The sequence below is a fragment of the Rhineura floridana genome, chromosome 3 (genome assembly GCF_030035675.1).
Source record: "Rhineura floridana isolate rRhiFlo1 chromosome 3, rRhiFlo1.hap2, whole genome shotgun sequence".
Lineage (NCBI taxonomy): Eukaryota > Metazoa > Chordata > Lepidosauria > Squamata > Rhineuridae > Rhineura > Rhineura floridana.
In genome coordinates, this window is record NC_084482.1 from 18770670 (window position 1) to 18792591 (window position 21922).

The 21922-nt window shown below is 44.8% G+C and overlaps 1 protein-coding gene across 1 annotated transcript in view; it reads left to right on the plus strand.

The window, feature by feature from the left end:
• The first annotated feature begins 6059 nt into the window (after positions 1-6059).
• LOC133379450 (nuclear receptor subfamily 1 group D member 1-like) overlaps positions 6060-21922 on the plus strand; it is a 48979-nt gene continuing 33116 nt past the window's right edge. Inside the window, exon 1 of the mRNA XM_061614738.1 lies at positions 6060-6490. Coding sequence (XP_061470722.1) covers positions 6475-6490 — 16 coding nt within the window. The 5' untranslated portion in view covers positions 6060-6474. The remainder of the gene's footprint in view (positions 6491-21922) is intronic.

Consider the following 21922-nt stretch of genomic DNA (forward strand, 5'->3'; position numbering starts at 1 on the left):
TTTAAAAACATCTCTTTTAAAAGGGTTAAAAACATTATTAAAAAAACATAAACAAGCAATTCTAACACAGATGCAGACTGGGATAGGTCTCAACTTAAAAGGCTTGTTGAAAGAGGAAAGTCTTCAAAAGGCGCCGAAAAGATAGCAGAGATGGTGCCTGCCTAATATTCAAAGGGAGGGAATTCCACAGGGTAGGTGCCGTCACACTAAAGGTCCGTTTCCTATATTGTCCAGAACGAACCTCCTGATAAGATGGTATCTGCAGGAGGCCCTCACCTGCACAGCGCAGTGATCGACTGGGTATATAAGGGGTAAGACGGTCTTTCAGGTATCCTGGTCCCGAGCTGTATAGGGCTTTCTACACCAAAACTAGAACCTTGAACTTGGCCAGGTAGCAACTGGGCAGCCAATGCAATTCTTTCAGTACCGGGGTGACATATTGGTGATGCCCTGTCCCAGTGAGCAGTCTCGCCGCCGTATTTTGCACCAGCTGCAGCTTCTGGACCAACCTCAAGGGCATCCCCACATAGAGCGCATTACAGTAATCCAGCCTGGAGGTTACCAGTGTGTGGACAACAGTGGTCAGGCGATCCCGGTCCAGAAACGGCCGCAGCTGTCTTACCAGCTGAAGCCGGTTAAAGTCACTCCTAGCCACGGAGGTCACCTGGACCTCTAGCGACAAAGATGGGTCCAGGAGCAACCTCAGACTACGGACCTGCTCTTTCAGAGGGAGTACGACCCCATCCAAAGCATGCAACGCAGGCCGTATGTTTGTATGGTGGTAGTGCTGCTGTTGCTGTGACAGACCAGAGAAAGACCAATGAGCTAGAGTCACTAGACTATTCTACTATTGGTTGCAGTTCCTTTATAGAAGCTTACCACAATGAGACAACTGAGTAGGATTCTGCCTGTGTTGGTGCTTCCTCTGTGATGTCCACAAGGATTGCACATAGCTGAACAATCTCTGTTCCTGATTTGCTTCCCCCTTCCTCCAAAATTTGTGCAACCATACACAGCAATGGCCTGCGGAATTTTGATGTAGTACAATTTTTTAAAATAAATAAATAAACCAAACAAATGGCAATTTGCCACCCTTTAATGATAACTCAAAATCTATCACCCGAGGCAGGCCACTTCACCCTGCCTCTTGGTAGGGCCAGCCATCTATCATCTTTGCACCACCTGTTAATAATGGCTTTTGTCAGTGGAAAACCACCAATGTGTTTGAGTGCTTCACCAATTTGTTGAGATGGTTTGTGACAGCACAGTGCCATAAGCTGTGGCACTAGGAAGTTCTCCTGCACAAGCCTCTTAACAGTGTAAGGAGCCTTACTGGATCAGACAAAAGGTCTACTTAGCCCAACATCCCGTTTCCCACCGTGGCCAATGAGGAGGTGCCTCTGGGAAGCCCACCACAAACTGAGAGCCTTACTTCCTTTGAACCCTAGAGGTTGCATAGAGCTATCATGACTATTGATAGGCTTTTCCTCTTCCATTTATTGGTCAAATCCCCTTTACAAGCCATCTAATCTAGAGGCCATCACCACATCTCATTGCATCTCATTTCACTTCACTGAAATGAATGGGAGCTATCGTGTTCTTGACAGCTTCTGTTCATTTTAATGGGGGATTGTGCAGGAGAACATTCCAGTAGACTGTGACTAAGTCAGATCTGTATCTCCCATAGGCACTGCCACCAGAGGCAGGTGCTTCATCTTGCTGCATGGTAAGACCATCTCTGCTCTTACAGTCCTTATGATGCCTTGGCATGGCCCTGTCCTGATGCCTTTATGCCCTGAGCTGTTTATAGACTTCTTCTACAGCAGTGCCAATGACAGATGTTTTCTTGGTGCAACTGTTTATCAAATGTTCTCATGTACTCACACTGAGGCACAGCACACAATCCTTTACTCTGTTTTCAGAGCAGAACAAACTTCTTAGGAGAATTGAACTTGGGTAAATTAAATTGTCAGCTTTCCATTCCAGCTCTCTAACTTTGGGCACCCACTACCTTCTGACTCACTTTTTAAACCTTTGTCATGGCAGTATGCTAATGGTGCACTGCACTGTCCCAGTTTTTCTGTCTTTTATGTTTAAGTCCTATTAATAGCGGTTGTCCTAGTTTCATATTTAGCAGGGTCTTTCTCTGCACCCTGGTATAGAACTTCCTGGCTTACACCGGTTCTTAGTTTTTAACTGTTATAGCTATTACAAAAAATGATTCCTTGATTATAAAAATACTTTTGTATTTGGAGGCTTGAGCTGTCAGTTCAAGTGTCAGACCTCTAATAAAGTGTTTTATTTTAAGCCAGTATTACTATATTGGCATTAGCTGTGAAGGGAACAAAGACACATGCAGAGAGAGAAAGATACCCTGAACTATTAGTGATGATGGCTATATGGAATATTTAGGTTTTAGGGGAGGGCTATTATGCATATCAATATCAACTGCTGGGGAACAACAAGAGCGGAGGGCCATTTCATTTTTGCCCTACTTGTGGGCGTCTGATTGGCCACTGTGGGAACAGAATGCTGGACTATATAAGCCTTTGGCCTGATCCAACAGGGTATTCTTGGGGGTTTGGTGTCCAAAACAAATTTATGTGATTTCATTTATTTCAGTGACCTTTAAGCATGCTCATATTTTGTTAGATTGTGCCCCTTGTATTCTACATACAGCTCCTAAAATTTATGCATTATAAATAGACAATTTAAAAACAAATGCCCAAATTGTGGATCTCCCTTCCCTTATGGAGGTCTCTCAAAGTCTGGGAATGTGAATGCCTCCTGGAAGCGATTCAAGCCTTTCTTGTTTAATGAGCTTTCACACAGAGACCAGGGTTAAACAGGAGTGGGGCAATTTTAATTTCTGCAGTGCATAAATACACTTTTACTTTTAATTAAGCAGTCTGTTGTTTTTAGTTGTTGGGGCCATAATACATAATGAGCATAGACAGTCCCAAGCAGGGTCACCAATGGGGGGGGGGTTACAGAGAGTACACACATAATCAGTCCCTGAGCCAGCAAAGGTCCGAGACTCTTACATTTAATTTTTTTTAAAAGTCAGTCAATTGGACATTTACGAAAAAAGTTAGAAAACAAAATGGGGGGGGGCAGCTATCTAAGGCTTCAGAAGGCAGCAATGTTCCTAAGGACAATTAACTTGTTTTTTTATTCAATATGAAGCCGTGGTTCTTAACCTTTTTGGGGTCATGGACCCATTGAAAATCTGATCAAAACTATGGACCCCCATAAATAAATAAATAAATTTTCTTTTATTGCATTGTAATGGATTTTATTTGTACCTGGTTCATGGGCACCCTGAAGCCCATTCATAGGTATAAGAATAGCTGTGCTGCTGGATCAGGCCAGTGGCCCATCTAGTTCAGCATCCTGTTCTTACTGTGGCCAACCAGATGCCCATGGGAAGTAGGACCTCTAGGTTCAGAACCCCTGACATAAAGTGTTTGCACTTTGTAGTTACTTAAGGCAGGTTGTAAGAGGGGTTTTTTGTTCCCAATTCTTTCTACTATGCTACTTAAGGACAGTTAATCACTGTTGCTAAGCGATCAGAGGAAGGAATGCTGACCTTCCCACCTGGGAGGGGGGGAGGCTCCCAGAGCAACAGGAGGAGCTTGTTGCTGCTGGTAGCCTGATGCTAGATGGGGGATACTGGGGTATGTTTGGGTAAGCACTTTCCTCCATGCCCTTATTTCATTTCATTCAGTCTCCAAGTGTGCTGCCTTTACAGTATAAACACAATTGATTGGCTTTGATGTTTTACTTGGAAATAACTCCCTTGATATAAATAAGGGTTCCTTCATACTGAGAAAAACTGGTGATATTGCAATGCTCCCCCCTTTTTCATATTCCCCACACAGCCAGTACAGATCTGTTTGTCATAACTGAGCTGTTATTTATTAGTGTGCAGTAATCTTAAAATAAAAATATAAAATACAAAATGAATTGCCAAATACAACCATAAAATCATCAAATGCTTTACAGCAGTGGCAAATTAAAATACATACAATTTCAACACAAGGAGTTTTGTGTGTGTGTGTTTCTTACAGTTAGCAAAATGGTTTTTGTGTGTGCAATGCCGGTGCCAGGCTATTTTGCACCCTAGGCAAGGCTAACTACTTGCACCACCACCCCAAAAAATTGCTAACTTCAATTTTCAAAAACAGATGTCTTGTAGAAAAAATGAAAAGCACAAAACTTGAAACTGCTAGATTTATTTTAATTGCATTTTTTCCAAGGGTTAAAAAAACCTAATCTGTATAAAACTCTGCCCCTCAAAGGTGAGTACTGCGCCCCTCTGAGGTCTGCGCCCTAAGCGGCTGCCTAGTTGGCCTAATGATAGCACCGGCCCCGTGTGTGAGGGTACAATGTTGCACATGTTTTGAGTATTTGTTGCTTATTGTTATATATTTGTATCTTGCTTTTCTTCCCAGGAGCTCCAGGCTGTGTGTATTGTCTCCCCCCCCCATATCTTCACAACAGCCCTGTGAGGTATTGTTATTTATCAGGATTGGCAAACTTTTCTTTCCTATAAATATGAGGGCTATGAAATGTTGTACTGAAAGCGAGGGGAGCTGCTCTTCTGGCTTTGTGCTGTTTATTTTACTTTACATGAATGTCATTATCAAGTATCTTGCTTTTCCTCCCAGGAGGAAAAGGTTGTGTACATTACCCTCCTTTCCCCCTTTTTATCTTTTCAACACCGTGTGAAGTAGACTAGACTAAGTTAATATATGACATAGGCAGCAGTCCTTGCCAATGGACGGAGGGATGGTGTTTGTGTGCAGAGGTCCCAATCCACAAACAGTGTACCAGGCCCAGGACATCTTGTTGGCATCCCTGGTCCCAAGTTTCCATCCCCAGCATCCCCTGGTAGGGTTGCGAAGCTCCCTGCTTTAAATCCTGGAGAGCCAATAAAAAATCCTGAGCTAAATGGAATTGAAATTGTCTGGCCCAGCATCATGCAGCTTCCTATATTCCACACTGAGCTGTTGAGAAACTGAATTAACTCAGTTCTGGAACTCCCAATTCCACTGGACCATACTAGCTCTGTGTAGGAGTTAATCACTCACTGGTCAACTCCGGCAAGGAAAGCCACCAGACTATGGTGATGCTATAGAAGTAAACAGTAATTCAGTTCCAGAACCTGTTTCCAGTGGCAGGATAGCGTCTGCAATCAAAAGTCAAGTGCTTTTAAGCCCCCATTCATTTCAAAGACATACTTAAAGCACACCTTTCATTCTCGTATTAAAATCAATGGAGCAGAAAAGTCCTTTGTTGTTTAGATCCAGCCCATAGCGCAACGAACCAAACCATACAGGACTGCCACTTTGCCCCTCCCAGCTCATTGAGCACAGGCAAAAATTCAACAGGGGTAGCCTTCTTTGCTATGGTGCTATCGAAAGGCACAGAAACCCAGTGCTTCCCACCCAGAGCATGCGAATGGGGGGAAGTAATAACCCTAAAGCATGTACGCAGTAACTATTGTTATTATTATTAAAGAACCATGAAGTAGAGAGTGCCTCTGAGCATATTGTGAATGCCAGAGCCCAACATGCCGCCGGACCCCCGCCCTCACTTCACCCTCTTTCCCGGTTCATCTTCGCCGTCTGAAATCGGGAGCGGTTGCTCGGCTCCCTTTGGCAAAGGACATGACCCCTTTCCCTGTTGAGAATAGCCTGAGAACTGCCGCTTGCCTATGTCCCAGATGGGCCGGTGCCAGCCCTGGGGTGAGCACGCTCTCTTCTTCCCCACCCGGATCAGGCTGCGGCAGTGTGTGAAGCGAGCCTCCGCCTCAGCCTTTCCCTTTCTCCTCTAGCCCCGCCTCCTGCCCATGTGCGGCCGCGGGAGCTGATGTCATCGCTTAGGCTGCCTGAAATGTGTGTCAGTGGGGCATGCCTTTGATTCTGTCACATGCAGGCTACACATGAGCCAGCCACTAAGGCATGCCAGAGCCTAACTCCCCCTCCTGGCTCGCAAACAGGAGCGGCTAATCCCCGAGTTGAACAAGCAAAAAGCAGCAGCAGCGGCATCCCTCACCCACATACATACAGTCAAGGGAGGTGGTGGTGGGGGAATATTCAGCCTTTTGCCGAGTCTCGCTTGAAAGCACGTGGAAGTCGCAGTAGACAGCAAAACGCTGCTTTCTGGAACCTTAAACCATTTTGCACAGCGGCAGCTCAAGAGCGAGCACACGCACGCACGCATCCACGGGAGAAAGGGGAGAGGGAAGCCGCAGAGGGTTCCCTTCGCGCTTACCTTACTCGCTACCAACCATTATTTGGATTTGCTTTTGCCTGCTTTGGGGCGCCTGATCGCTCACATACACATTCTCACACACCCCTCTCACTCGACTCTTTCAACCCCCGCCCCCAAACGCGATTTCTGTTTTGCAACCCGGAGTCAGGTTAAATTTGCAACGGAAGAAGAGCGAATAAAACAGACACACACGACATGGATAACAATTCTGGTAAGCCGATGAGCTTTCTCTATTGCTACAAACTCTTTCCCACGTTTCTCGCTACGGATTTACCTTAACATGCGATTCATCAGTTATCTGGAAGTGGGTGGATGGGCGCGAAAAGGGGAATGCGAAAGAGGAGAGCTGCACGAAGCGGGAGGGAGGGTGTTGGAGCGATTTATTTTGGATTTTCTTTGCATTTGTGTTCCATTACAGCCGGATGTTTCGCGTTTTTCACAGCAGCAATAGGCTAGCCTATCTTGGTAGATCCCAACACCGGAAGACGTTCATAAACATAAGTGTGGGATTTAATTCATTTCCCTTTAAAAGAAAGAAAAAGCAACAATCAACAACACACACAGAAACCCCCTTGCGTTATTTTTAGATGGTTGGTATTTTCCTAACTGAAGTGTACATTTCTGAATTGCGAGTGGTTTGTAAACAGGCTTTTATGGCTGATTTTAAAAAAAATGTTTTTGTCATGAAGAGCGGTGGGAGGGGGGGAAGAGAATATAGAAAGATGGTTTCTGTTGATACTGGAATGGTTGTTTAAGTGAAAAGGAGAGGGCGAGAAAATGCCAGCCCGAAATATATGCATGGTCATACAAAGAAAGAGAAAATTATTGCTGCAATGTTGGATATAGTTCTCAGGAGGCTGCAGACCTTTCTCCACGGGGGCTGCATAAAATTATTACTTGCATTTTGATACATTTTATGGATTTGACTCGCAGGGGTGCTGCGGGATTTGTATACCTCAGTAAACAAGAACCCAACAACGTTTGACTGACGGCTCTGGAAAACTGCAACTCATTTCTGTTTTGTCCTCAGCTGTTGTGCAAAGGAGGAGGGGGAACGTTGCACAGCACCATTTCTTGAGCAACTTGTACGTGTGCGCGCGTGTAGGTTAGAAGGGTTCATCGGGTCCCATGAGGTCTCTCTGTTTGGGATGTCTGCGGTGAAGCTACTGAGAGGAGGTATTAAGTGGGAAGTTGAGTTTAAGATAACAGGGTTGTTGAAGAGGTCCTGGAGATCAGGTAACCCAGGGAAGCTGGCCAGTGCAGAGAACCATCTTTTGATTCTCTGAGAGTGCTGCCCTGCACGGAGACCAGAGCATCCAGCCCACACTGGCAGGGGCTCCCATATAAAATCTCCAGTAAAGGTCTTTCCTTCCCAGCTTGAGTTCCTTTTACCCAGTAAATACTAAGGATAGAACCTGGGACCTCCAATATGGAAATCCTTTGCTCTGTCCTATTAAGAGTTGGAGAGCTATATTTATTCCACCGCTGCATCACACACAAGTGCAGAAGCAGATATCTGGCACAGAGTTCAATATCCTGAAAATACCGACTTTTTGTTTTAAAAAGTCATGTTTCTAGCCCTTAATCAATGCAATAAAGATAGACTTGGTGGTAGTGGGGCACTGCTGAATTAAATCTCAGAATGGGGGGGTGTCTTAAGGTTTCTAGGGACCAGGGGGTGGGTCGTTAGCAACCTGCATAGCTCTTCGCCTGTCTTTTTGATTAGCCGAAGCAGAATAAGTTATGCCCTCAAAAAGCAAATAGATGCAAATTTGCACTTGCTGCAGAATATTTATTTATTTATTTCTTCATTTGATTAGTAAAGATTACACACAAGCCTAGGCTGTGGCATATCCTTACATGCATAATATAAGGATGGGAGGGTGTCCTCCAATCTGCAACAAATCTCTGATATAGGAAAATACTTGCATAGGGAATCCTCAGCAATACAGTCCTTGCAGGGGAACACTGTGACCCTCATTGCAGGGATGCAGAGTCCTGGGTTGCCCTGTGTTTTTCTCCCTCCTGCTAAATCATCTATAAGAAGCTTTTGGAGTGCCTTGCAGGGGAAGCATTTCATAGCATTAAGAGTGCAGCAGATCTCCCATTAACCCCTCAAAATTTCCTGGTGGCCATAGAATGCTGGACCAAGGTGCAAATCTTGCTGAGGAGTAAAATGAACTGAGTGGCTGTATGAAAGTCACACTTATCTCTCAACCTAACCTACTTTGCTGGGATGTCGTGAGGATTAAATGGAACAACAAGCATACTGCCTTCATCTCCTTTGAAGAATAAATAATATTTCTTGTATTTCATGCAGTATAAATACCCACGCATATGTATATTGTATCAATGCTTTAAAAGAACCTGGATGTCCCTAATCCCAGGGATCATTTTGGCATCAGGGAAAGAATAGGGAACTGTCACTGTTCAGGGAGCCCTTCATAATGGGACAATAGGATTAGGAGGTCCAAGCACACTGGAGTTTGAAGGTGGTGAGCAAGCTCGTGGGGACATCACACCAAGACACACTCAAATTCCACCATGAAGCTTAACATCACTGTGATGTCATCCAATTGGTGGAGGAGCTATTGTGTCTTCTCAGTTAGAGTAATGCAGTCTTTAGAAATAGTAGTCTCCCCATGTTGGGCTGTGTGATGTCATTGGCCTATTGAAGGGTTTGGGTTTTTTTGTCGTTCCGAGAGGCCGCCATGGTGAATGATTCATGGTGACACGTGTTGACATTGCACCCTGAAATTGTGCCACAGCTTCAAAGATGTCACTTTCTAGTTCTAGGCTAACACTGGGTTGGATGATTAACTTAAGTCCTATTGATTTCAGTGGGTCTATTCTAAGCATGACTTAAGTGGCTCCAGTTCAGTTTGTTTGCGTTATAGTGACAACAGTATCTAATCTTTATCAAGTGCCTACAGATCTCTTCAGGAGCAGTCAGATTCTATAATAAAGCTGGTGTTGTCAGCCAGTAAGTTTCATCCTTTAAATTAAATATATATATATATATATTAAACATACTCGGACATAGCCATAGCGTTAAATACAAAAGCCAAACACAGAGGGCACCATTCACACTTAGAGGATCTGTATTTCTTACTACATGAACACTCCCTCTCCCTTTTCCTTATAACTGTGGACAAACCTCTTTCTTTCTTAAACCATACCTTAATTCAAATCCATATTTCCTTGGAGGACCAAAGGTGGCCTCAGGGCCACCAGCCACTCACCCCTCACTGCAAGGCATTCAAGGTTGCCTGTGAGACTTTGGCCTTTAGCCGAGTTCATGAACCAGCATCCATCTGCCTAATCTTCTGATGGGAGTGACAATTTTGACAGGTCCCTTGCTTGGAGGATCCTGGGCATGCCTGCATGTGATTGCCACTTGCATGGTGCTTACCTGACTGTGCCCTTATTGAGCACTGCAGCCCTCAGCAACTGCACTGCACGTGCCCCAGGTTTTCTCCAGTTAATCACCACTTGAGGAAGATTGCTGGATGACTCAGAGGCTGTTGAGGAGGAAGGTGTGCATAGTTGTGCCCAAGTATGCAATTTATTATTTATTTAAAAGCATTTCTAAACCACTTAGTATTTAAAAACCTTGTTTTGAATGCTGGCATAGGCGTGTTCCGCTTGCCAATTTTTCTTAGGTGGATTCCATTTATAAGGCTGGGGTTCTTCGATGTGTCCACATCCATCTCCTCCAGTTCACAGGAAGTTCAAGGTGTGTTGCTTTCATTCTGTTCCACCCTGGCCAACCTGGGATGAGGTTGTCTTACTGCTCTGAGATGTTGCAGTGAGCCTGATGAGCTGAAAGACAACAAAAGCGCTAGGGATTCTGCTTCATGTTCAAACTGACTAAAAGAGAAGGGCAATGTAGTCCACTGGGAAGTTGTAGGGCTCACATTTTGCCTCCGTTCCTGTCCATGTCAGAGAGGTGTTGAGAAGAGCCCATTACTCAGTGGTAGATCACATGGTTCCAGGTTCAGTCCCAGGTTCAATCCCTGCTGTCTCTAGTTAAAAGGATCAGATAATGGCAAAGACCTCTACCTCAGGTCCTGGAGAGCTACTGCCAGGCAGAGTAGACAACACTTGGGTAGATCAGGAAATAGTCTGACCTGGTATAAAGCAGACTCCTGTATTTCCTGATTAAGGAGGTCCAGACTCTATAGCATTTCGGAGGAGTCTTAGCGGTAGTTGCAGCAGCAAGCAATTGAGGATGTAGGTTGGCCTGGGGGAAAAGAGGACCAGCTCCTGCGCCTTTACCAACTGACATGCTACCTGCATCTGCAGAAATTCTTCCTTCTACAGAAACAGTAAAGGTGCAGGAGCCCTGCCCACTTTTTTACCTGTGCACTCTATGAGGAATGCTAGAGGAAACCTAGCCTGCGTAGGTAGGTGGAAACAATAGAGTGGATTTAAATACTGGAGATTCAAATGATGTTCAAGGTGTCTCCTAATGCCCATAATTATAGGGCAGAGTTGGCCAAAAATGGGAAATACTTTGTGAGCTGGGTACAGTTGTGGGCTTACACCCCGCTACAAGTGTAGTTAGGCTAGGCGCAATGCCTTTAAGATCTGCATAAGAAGCAGAAAACAAGTGAATCTCTTTCCCTCACTGCATCTCCAAGCTGGAGAAAGACTCGCCAATTAATTTCTTGCCAATTATGCAACCTTCATGTGGGTTTGTCTTAGTGGCACAAGGCTAATCTATTTTCCCACATATTGCTAGTGTAGTGGCTAAGTGACTAGCAGCACATTGCTAACCAGGTCTGCTCAGACATGAGGCCTACTGAATCCAGTAGCACTTCCTCCTTGATAAGTAGGGTTATGATTGCAGCCTAAGCTATGAATCAAAAGTCTTGAGTTCAAGTCACACTTCTATGATATAACAAGGTGAGCTTAAACAAGCCATTCTTTCTCAGATTCAGTTGCCCCATCTGAAATGTGGGAATGATAATAATATTGAACTCCTTTACTGGGTTGTGGTAAGCCAGGATTCCAACAAGATAATGTACACAAAGTACTTTGAATACTCTGAATTTTAGAGCAAGGAAAGTTTTGCAAGAGCTGAGCTCTGTGCAAGAGCTCAGTTCATCTGCAAGTAAGTGTTGCCACCTTTTGTCCCAGATAGTGGATGTAGTCTTAAGTCTCCCACTGAAGCTGGCAATAAGGCAGCAGTGGCTCTTACCTGCCCATTCCTGCTGTCAGCTCCTGTCCTCCCCATCCTGTGTTGCACACCTGGAGACTTGCTTGCCAGAGCAGGTGAGAGAGGAGGGCAAAGTAGAGCAACATGGAAGGAGCCATTGCTACCTATTCTCCAGCTTCACCTGGAGATTTAAAGGGCACCGTCTGTTGACCAAGGTAAAAAATGGCAATCCTGACCATTTTTATGGACAGAGGCTGAACCGTTCAGAGTTGCAGAAATCAACAGGTGATGCTTTGCCAACCACTGTTTCACCTCTTTGTATTTGCATGTCATGAAGATGTCAAAAGCACAGATCTGTCCATTAAAAAGCTGGCAATCCCAGATGGCGTGCCTGCATAAAAGTACTCCATCCTTATGTATCTGCAGTCTGGCTTCTTTTTTGGTTGCTCTTTACGCTCTTCCTTAAAGAATTGCATGCTTAGAATCTCCCTAAAATCAATTCTATGCTCTGACAAGCAACATGAGATATGTTAGCACCACAGGAGAAATGACTGCCCTGCTGCCTTCCAGGGAAGGCAAACAGGTAGGGGGCAAGCGTGTAGAATTGATTCCCATCTTGTCATCGTCAGTTTAGAGGATTGACATTTTTTACAATGTACAACATTTTGGAGGAGGCAAGCAGAAAAAGCCTTGGTGTGATGGTTGGCAACTGGATTGGTCTACAAGCCAATCCAGGGTGGAACACAGGCAAGGGGCTAACACCCCTTACCTATTTGCTGCTGTCTGAGGATGAGACTTCTAGACTTGCCTTTCTTGGATTGGGGTGGGGGAGAGAGAGAACATGACATAACCTGTACATTTCCCGAGGCCAGTTTACATTTCCCTTGAAGCCAGTATTTGGGCATGGCCAAAAGCTTTTATCTATTGACATACAAGTTGTCAATGGGATGTCAGTTGCCTATCATGGATTTGTATAATTCTGGAATGGACAACTGGTGACTGAATTCTCAGGCCCAAAAAGCAATTGTGGCTGTCCCATAGTGTCTACTTTGTTTTGATCAAGAGAAAGTTACATTTTTGCTCATAGTTTCATTCACAAGGAGCAGAAAAGATGCTTTAAAAATCTGGGATAGGAAAAAAAAGTTAGTTCTTCTTTGTATTTTGTGTGTAATATATTGGCCAAAACTCTGAAGGTTGTTATTTCAGAACTACCTGAGGTGTGCATATTTGAGAGGAAGCAGTGAGTTGTGTGTGCACAGTGAAATTTACTTTGGGCCCCAGTCTGGTGAATATAGTGGCCCCTGTAGCCCTCCAGATGTTGTTGCACTGTGACTCCCATCATCACTGGCCATGCAGGCTGGGGATGATGGGAGTTGGAGTCCAACAGCACTTGGAGGGCACTAGATTGAGGATGGCTAAAAAGTTGGCCATTCAGTGGTGAAATGTTGCACATCCCTAACAGGTAACTTTTCCCTTTGATGATAACAAAGAAGAAGAAGAAGAAGAAGGAGAAGTTAGGAAAAGCAGTCAGGGGAGGTTACAGACACTGCCATTATTAAACCTTTATCATTTTGATCAGCAATATTTTGCACCAGGAATTATGCTTCATGCATAGAGCTCTCCTTTTCACCAGGACTTCCCCCTTCATTTTTAAAGGGATCTCTGTGGGTGTATTCAACCAAATCCTACTCAGATTAGACCCACTGAACCTAGGTTAGCCATGTTTATTAACTTTAATGGGTCTACTCTGAGTAGGACTAGTATTGAATACCACCTGTGTGTTCGTGTGAAACTGCTACTGCCACTGAAATTAACAGAAGAGAAGCCCATTTGAACCCACAGGGCTTGAAGTCGGAGCCCGTTTGCTAAAGATATTCCCCATGTGTTGGCTGGTTTCTGAATTTTACTAGTGTTTGAAAACCTGTGTTATTTTGGGCATACAGCCAATGATCTACGGCTGTGTTTGCACTTCCTTGTCCACTTAAAGAAATACAGGGTGCAATAATCAATGGTCTCCACAAACAGCACTCTTCATGATGAAAAATAGCTAGTGTTTGACCCTTTGCCCACAGACACCCAATCAACTGCATGCTGAAGTTAACACATTCACAAAGAGCTGGTCAGTCCAGACTCCAGGCTAGTAAAATGCAGCAAATATCCCATATGTGTGCATTAAAACTTCCAAAGCAGTAAATGACATTTGACTTTTGTTTGTGAATATAATTTGGCTTCTGTGTGAATTACAGGATATGTGCCATCAAGAATATTGACCTTATTTTACAAGTTTCTCTAGAACATAAAATATTTTCCCCTCTTGGCAACTAATTTTAAAGCCAGAGGTGCTGCTGCAGTGGTTAGGGCAGCCTTTCCCAACTAGTGGGCTACCAGATGTTGTTGGACCACAGTTTCCATCTTTCCTGACCATTGGCAATGCTGGCTGAGGCTGATAGGAGTTGTGGTCCAACAACATCTGGTGGCCCACTAGTTGGGAAAGGCTGGGTTAGGGTGATCAGTGGCAGCAGTAGATGGACCTCCTGTACCAGAGTTTGATGGTTGTGTAGATAGAAGTGGGAATTTGGCACTTGCAACTTAACCTCATCCCTGCTATGTAACATATAGATGTTGTACTCTATTGCACATGGTTTGCCTAGTAGCGTAGTTCCAGGTGCAAATTAACAACGGGTGAATAGACTGTAGGAAGCTGCCTACCATTGGTCTTTCTAGCTCAGTACCATCTACACTGACTGGCAGCAGCTCTGCAGGGTTTCAGATGGGACACTCCCAGCCCTACCTGGAGATGCCAGGGATTGAATCTGGGACCTTCTACATGCAAAACAGGTGTCCTCCATCACTGAATTAGGCCCCTTCCCAAACCTTTCACAAGGAAAAGTTGGAAAATAAGGGCAGTCTGCTTTGTTGGTTGCACTTCTGGAAACCACACAAAATCCCCATTTTCTAAGAAGAATCTCTGTCACTTCTCTTGCCTATAATAAGCAATAGCCAATTCATGTTTATATCAGCCTATGGGGCTCCTATTAGCTGGGTGCCACTCAAGGAATATAAACAGCGTTTAAAAGGGATTAGACCAATTTGTGGAGAATAAGGCTATCGATAGTCATGACGGCTATATCGTACCTCCAGGATCAGAGGTGACATGTCTCTGAATACTAGTCATGGGAAAACAAAGGAAAGGATGATTGCCCTTGTGTCCAGCTTGTGGGTTTTGCAGAGGCATCCTGTGTGGGAAAACAGGATGCTAGACGAGATAGGCCTTTGTTCTGATCCAGCAAGATTCCTCCTATGTTTTTAAAGGGCAGGAGCAAACCTTATTGTGCCCTATGTCCAGAACTTGGAAAAGTTCCTTTTTTGAACTACAACTCCCATCAGCCCCAGCCAGCATGGCCACTGGATTGGGCTAATGGGAGTTGTAGTTCAAAAAAGTAACTTTTCCAAGCTCTGCCTATGTCACCCCATCTGAGGATGGCCCTTGTAAAACATAGATCTGAGCACGAAAGGCAGCAGCTATGCAAACACCTAGGTAGAGATTGGGTCCAGGTGCCAGCACTGTGGTGTCTATTGAGATACAGCATGGTGGAGGAACATTAAGCCTTATCCTAAGTCACGGGTGGGGGAACCTGTGGCCCTCCAGATATTTCTGTGTTACAACACCCATTACCCCTGACTATTAGCTATGTGGCTGGGCCTGATGGGAACTGGAGTCCAGCAATGTCTGGAAGGCCACAGGTTCTCCATCCCTGTCCTAAATATTCTAGAGGTAGAGCACCAAACCATAGAATTGGGATGTTTGAATGCTAATATTTTAATTGATGAGAGAAAGTGCTGTGTGATTTCTGCAAAAAAAAAAGTAAAGTCTGGGCTGATTTATTTGACAACCAAATATGCTATGTCTCCCAGCAAATGCTTGTAACAATTGAAGGAGAGGCCCATGCTGCACACATGCAGTGGACTTGAGTCAGAGAACTGGGACCAACCTTGGCTTCTTGGCATTTGTCCCTCTGTTTCTAGAAATACAAATACATCTTGTAATCAAATATGAGGGTTTGGAGAGGCGTACAATGGACAAGCAGTGAACCCGCCTCCCTTCTAGAATGTGAGTTGATAGCCCATTGATGTTTTTGGTGGTTAACCAGTGAAATCCATAGAAGCAGGGTAAGATGGGGGTGGTTGTATTGTATGTGCTGCTTTTTCTGCTGGTGGAGGGGAATTAGGTGGCCCTATTGATAATTTACAGAGCAGCCCAACCCCAAAACCTGCTGTGCTGAAGGGGGTTTGGATACAGCAGAGGTATCCCTCCGTTTGGTTCTGCCAGTGGGAGGGGTCTCTGTCACTGCGCTGACTGAAAGTACAGGTGGATAGAAGCTGCTACTGGTGGTATCCACGCGAGTGATAGTCATCATAGCCCACCCAAACAGGGTGTTTCTGGGAGGGGCAGAGCTAGGCTCACCAAGGATCCACTGAATCCAGACCCTGATCCAGCTATCCGTGATGGTGGGGCCCCTGTGCTGCACCAGTCTGGAGCTGGCACAGCCAAAACAATGGTTAAAAAAACTCTTTCACCCTGGCCATCACAAGTGACAGCAGGGTTTCAGATGTGGTGGTAGCCTCACAGCTCTGTTCAGCCATGCTACTTCCAGCCTGGAGTTGGGATTGCACCTTTGATCAGTGCATGACTACACTGCAAATATATCCAGGCAGGATAGCCATTTCCCCCACCCTCCCCCATGAAGCCTAAGAATTGTAGTTTGGTGAGACTGCTAGTGTTCTCAGTTAGAGAGCCCTAGCCTACTTCACAGAACTAGAGTTCCCTGGGGCATGGGGGTGGGGAATGACCTATTAGATTAAGTTTGGGGTATAGAAATCTAATTAGGTCACACATTCCAACACTACAAAAGTAAGATCATTTGTGTGTTTGTAATCAAAGTATCCCTGAGGCCCATCTTCTTTTTCTTAATTTATTGGTTGTTGTATTCATTTATTCTGTAATAGCCTCTCCTGCATTGCCTGAAAATGTGTTAGCAGTGTGTTTCTTTGTTGAAAACCCACTTAATGATTGTTTAATAGAATGTTGCCTCTTCCAGTGGATCTGACTGTACATTAGGTACCTACTATTCACTCACAACCAGCAACCTTTACTATCCGGATGGGCAGTGCACTGGTATTTGGTGTACTACATCTGCAAGCAGACGTTTATATGCATCTGCACTGCATGCCTCCCCTCTTCCCCCCCCATAGTTTTCAATATTTAGAGATCTAGGAGTTGGATCTAAACTCTGAAACAACACAAAACATTTTAAAAATGTACCCCCCACAACATCTTCCCAAAAGACAAAACAGGAACAGTGTTTTACCAGGGACTGGCACCAGAAAATAGCAATTCCCCCTGGTAAATAGGGACTGTTAGCATGTGCATTAGTTCAGCCATGCAGACAAGTCCACCACAAATCCTTGGACCCATAGTGACGTTAGTCAGTATGGGAGGGAGAAAGAACCATGGATGAGAAACAGGAAAGCCCAATCCTCAAACAGAAATGATTACAAGGCAGGCTTGTAATCAGTCCCTCATCTGTAGCAAGTGGCAAGTTTGGGTGACAACTTAGGTGGGGAAGCGTTTGTAAATTTGAAGAGAGTTGCTTGTTTATTGATTCCCCAAATTGTTTTCTAGTTTACAAAAACTTCCCCTTGCCCTTGGTGCTTGGTCTTGATACTTATTCGACATAGATTAGGGACCATTTACAAGCCTGCCTTGGTTTCCCACTTGTTTGAGGCTAGGAGTAGAGAAGGTCCCCTGCTGAAGCTGTACAGCCCATGAACAGATAGTTCTGCAGCAAAAGGCTGCCCTTCCTGACTCAAAGCTGCGCCACCTCATCCTGGCCTTTCTCCTGTTGTGGTGACTTTGACCTACTTCACTGTCTGCAGGCGTCAACGGCACTTTCACAGGTGCCAGAGAGGCTGAGACCAAATAGAATATGCTGGGCTAGGAGTAAAAGCAGATAGGGCATGGTGGGCCCACTGCCAGTTGGAACACCTTTGACTGCAGAGCAGCCTCTGCCTTTGCAAGGGATGCTTTTCCTTTCTTGATCCCTGCCAGCATTCGGGTATCAGAAAACAGCTTTGCTAGGGTGGTAAAGAAAGGAGCGAGCAGGTTTTCCCTTTTGATTCCTGTTACCTGTTGGACTGAACTCTTCTCCCTCTGGAACAGATTTTCTGGGAAATTTCTAGCACCGATCCAGAAGCAATGCCTGGAAGCACTGTGGTTTACGGAACTAAAATTAGAAGTTAATTACGAAAAACAGTGGTTAGGCAAAAGTTAAACAAATATCCCTGCCAAATCACCTTCTCCTAAATCCAGTTTGCCTAGGAACAATAGCTGTCAGGCTTTTGGTGTTCATAATAACTGCTGGGGTCCTCTTTGTAATATGTAGTGTTGTCCCAAGGATGGGACCTGGACTTCAGTCCCCCAGGTCCCACATCTTACCCTTGGTGTGGGCCATTCTTGATCTTGTTTTAAAACTAGGTCAGCGGAAACAAAACAAAAAGTCATCAACATGATGTGAATGTGCTTGTGGTGAACCAGTTGCCTAAGTGGCTCACCACACACCGAGTTTGCTAGCAAATTTAGGGTGAAAAATCCCACCTGCTGCATCGTGGGAGTAGTCGGAAAACACGTTCACCGGACACAAATTCAAACCAGGTTGAATTCTGTTCTCCCCTTTGCTCGCAATTAATTTAATTTAAAAACAAGCCCAAATCTCTGTGTGACCTCAACCATCTTTTCCCGTGACACCTCATCACAGGCTTTAGTTCAGCAGGGCACATGCTTTGCATAAGAAATGGCCCAGGTCTAATCCTTGGCATCTTTAGGTAGGGCTGGAAAAGACCCGTGTGGAGGATTTCCCTAGACTTTCTAAAGAATGATGATCTCGTCTTTTAAAACTGACAATCAGTCCACTATACCCTCTTGTTTCTCCTTGGGCAGAGCTGAAAAAGAGCCCAAATGTTGGCTCTCAACAGGCTCAGACTGCTCATTAGTTTCAGAGGCCAAGTCTGACCCCGAAGCCCTAGGAGCTTGATTATAAGAGTACAACTTCTGTCGAATGATACCTGGGACTCTAATAGTCATCCCAGTTAATAACATCAGGGCCAATGTGTAATTCTGATGTGGCCTGACTTGGTTGAACAAGTGCTCTATTCAATCCCTGAAATTTTCCTTTAATTATTAAAGGTTTCAGAGTATAATCCTCACGGCCGGCCCCTGGCATGCCAAGGCCCTTGGGCACCAGCCTGCCCCAGGCCCCGGCACTCGCCTTCTGTGATTCACGGCAGGACTGGTACTGCGGATCGCAGGGTGGGAGCTCCCAAGCCGCCCACCATTTCCCCGCTCTATTTGCTATTCTCTGTGCTTTTTTTTGGCTGTGCACACTGCATGCGCAGGGTTGCCATCAATTAAGATGGCAGCTGAGGTTTCCCTAAGGGATTGAAGCCTCTGCCGCCGTCTTGGTTGATGGCATGCATGCATGCTACACGCGTGCATTGCTGCCATCAACCAAGATGATGGCAGAGGCTTCAGCCCTTTAGGGAAACCTCAGCCGCCATTTTGATTGATGGCAATCCTGCGTGCGCAGTGTGCGCAGCTGCAAAAAACAGCAGAGAGAAAGGTAGGTGAAGCGGGGGAATGGCAGGCGGCTTGGAAGCTCCTGTCCTGCGATCCGCTGCAGCAATCCTGCCACGGATTGTGGAAGGGGAGCACAGGGGGCCCTGTAGCCCCAGGGGCCCTCATCCAGGGCCCCACCTGGCCGCCCTTTAGAGCCGGCCCTGATAATCCTTATATTAAATGGGCTCCTACTGGGAAGAAGGGTGGGATATAAATATAATAATATACATTCAATACTGTTAATCTGCTATATTGTAATCTATGCTTAATATCCAACAAATTTTAGGAATTGCGTTAGAATAAAAAGTTAATGTATATCTTCTTGTGTGGGAATTTGAGAACAGGACTTCCACCTCTTGGAGGTCAATTTCACTACTGTGGAGATTCAAAATCTGAGATAAATGATGTATTAGCATTGACATATTATATTCATTATTGTCTTAGAATCTGTTCTTTCTCTTCGCCAATAGCTCTGGTTTATCAGGTACTAGTTGATTCTTTTATGTCTACTTGGAAAAGAGAGCGAATTGGTAAAATGAGTACTCTCTCCTTATTATCTCTTGTCCTTGGATCCAGTGCACGCTAAATCCATCATTAAATAGAGAATAAAAGATATGACCAACAGCTACATGCCTTAGCAAATGGGTCGTGTTCACCACGGTCTCTAGGCCTGACTTGGTCTGCCTCTAATCAATGTTTCCAACACTTACACTTTTTAACAATACCTAACTATAGAAGAGCTGTTCTGCTGGCACGTGTTAACAAGATGTTAAGATGGTGGATTTGCCAAAGTTCCTATTAAGGATAGGTGCTGTCCGTGTCATCAACTGGAACCTGAAATAGTTTCCCAAATTTTTTTACTGTAGAGTTTATCAAGGGGTCAGAGAAAGTATAATCTACCCCCTTCTTGTGAGGTTTCCCGGTTGATCCTTAGAGACTCTTCCGAGCATTTTCCTTGAGAGATCCAATGAATTCATTACTAAACAGGTAGCAATATTTCTGAATGTATTAATATCTCTTAGACATTCATTTGTTAGCTCTTAAATCCTCACCTTTGCTGTTTTAATTTTATGATTATGTATTTATCCTGTTGTGTACTTTTTAATGGTTGGTTGACCGCAATAAAATGTTGTTGCTGCTGCTGACCACTGTGTAAAACCATGGAGAGCTGTTGCCGGTCAGTTGTAGCCATTTCTGAGCAAGATGGACCAATGGACTGCATTGCTCCTCAACTCCTTAGAACTGTACAGAACAAATACTATATGGAGTTGGAGGGGGGAGAGGGCACCCCTTGTTTTTGCACCTTTGATTTGGCTTTTTGAATAAAACAAAAAAGCAAACATTGGATCCTTTGGAACCTAGACGCTTCTAAAAATATCACTTGAGGGGTGTTTGGCCCTGTTGGTGTTCTGTCCCTGCAGCAATCTTCCCTCTCCACCCCACCCAGCTCTCTCTCTCAGTGAAGCAAACAAATATCTTTGAGATCACATTTGGTATCTTTATTTCCCAGGCTCTTTGCCTGTTCTGGGAGCACTGCAGCAGTTACCAACAAACCCACTGATGCACTCTGATTTGTTTAACCTACTTAAAGCCAAAAAACGGAGCTGCTCTTTACTCTCCTGCCCCTCCCACTCCTGTTCCACTGATGAAGGAACGTGCAGGCAGATTAAAGCCTGCCCAAGTAGCTAGTGTCACCTGGCAGCTTCAGCTAAGACCCTCGCTAGATTTATGTTCCATTTTTGGGTAATCTTATTTATTGACACATTTTGGAGGGGAAGCTTCAGCACCTGCTTCCTATGAGGCAGGCATCTCTGCTCCTGAAGGACATCCCCTGGAGCCCATGTGTGCTGTTCTTAAAGCAGGGTGCTGGGGGTAGGACTTAGTTTTGCCCTTAATTTGGTACTGGCTTCTCTAGGCCGGTTTCGGTTTAGGCCTCTTTATATTTAAGGCTCTTCTCTGTGTACCTAAAAATATGGAACACATTGAAAAAAATGGAACTTACCTTTTTGGGGGGGAGTATTTATTTATTTATTTATTTTATTTCATTTATATACCGCCCTAAGCCTGGCGGCTCTCTGGGCGGTGTACATAAGAGATAAAAACAGCACAATATATAACTACAATAAATATAATAAAGTCAAAAACCAAAAACAAACAAATAACAAAAAGCAAACAGCATCATAATACAACATAAAAAGTACAGTTAAAATACACTTTAAAAACAGATTAAAATACACTTTAAAATGCCTGGGAGAATAAAAAGGTTTTCACCTGACGCCGAAAGGATAGCAGCGTCGGCGCCAGGCACACCTCATCGGAAAGACTGTTCCACAATTCGGGGGCCACCACTGAAAAGGCCCTAGATCTAGTCACCACCCTCCGAGCTTCTCGATGAGATGGCACTCGGAGGAGGGCCTTAGATGTTGAGCGCAGTGTACGGGTAGGTTCATATTGGGAGAGGCGTTCCACCAGGTATTGCGGTCCCATGCCGTGTAAGGCTTTATAGGTCAAAACCAGCACTTTGAATCTAGCCCGGAAACAAATAGGGAGCCAGTGCAGACGAGCCAGAACAGGTGTTATATGAGCGGACCTTCTGGTCCGCGTCAACAGTCTGGCCGCTGCATTCTGGACTAGCTGTAGTTTCCGAATTATCTTCAAGGGCAGCCCAACGTAGAGCACATTGCAGTAGTCCAATCTAGAAGTTACCAGAGCATGAACAACAGAGGTGAGGTCATCACCGTCCAGATAGGGATGTAGCTGGGCTACCAAACGAAGATGGTAGAAAGCATTCCGTGCCACCGAGGCCACCT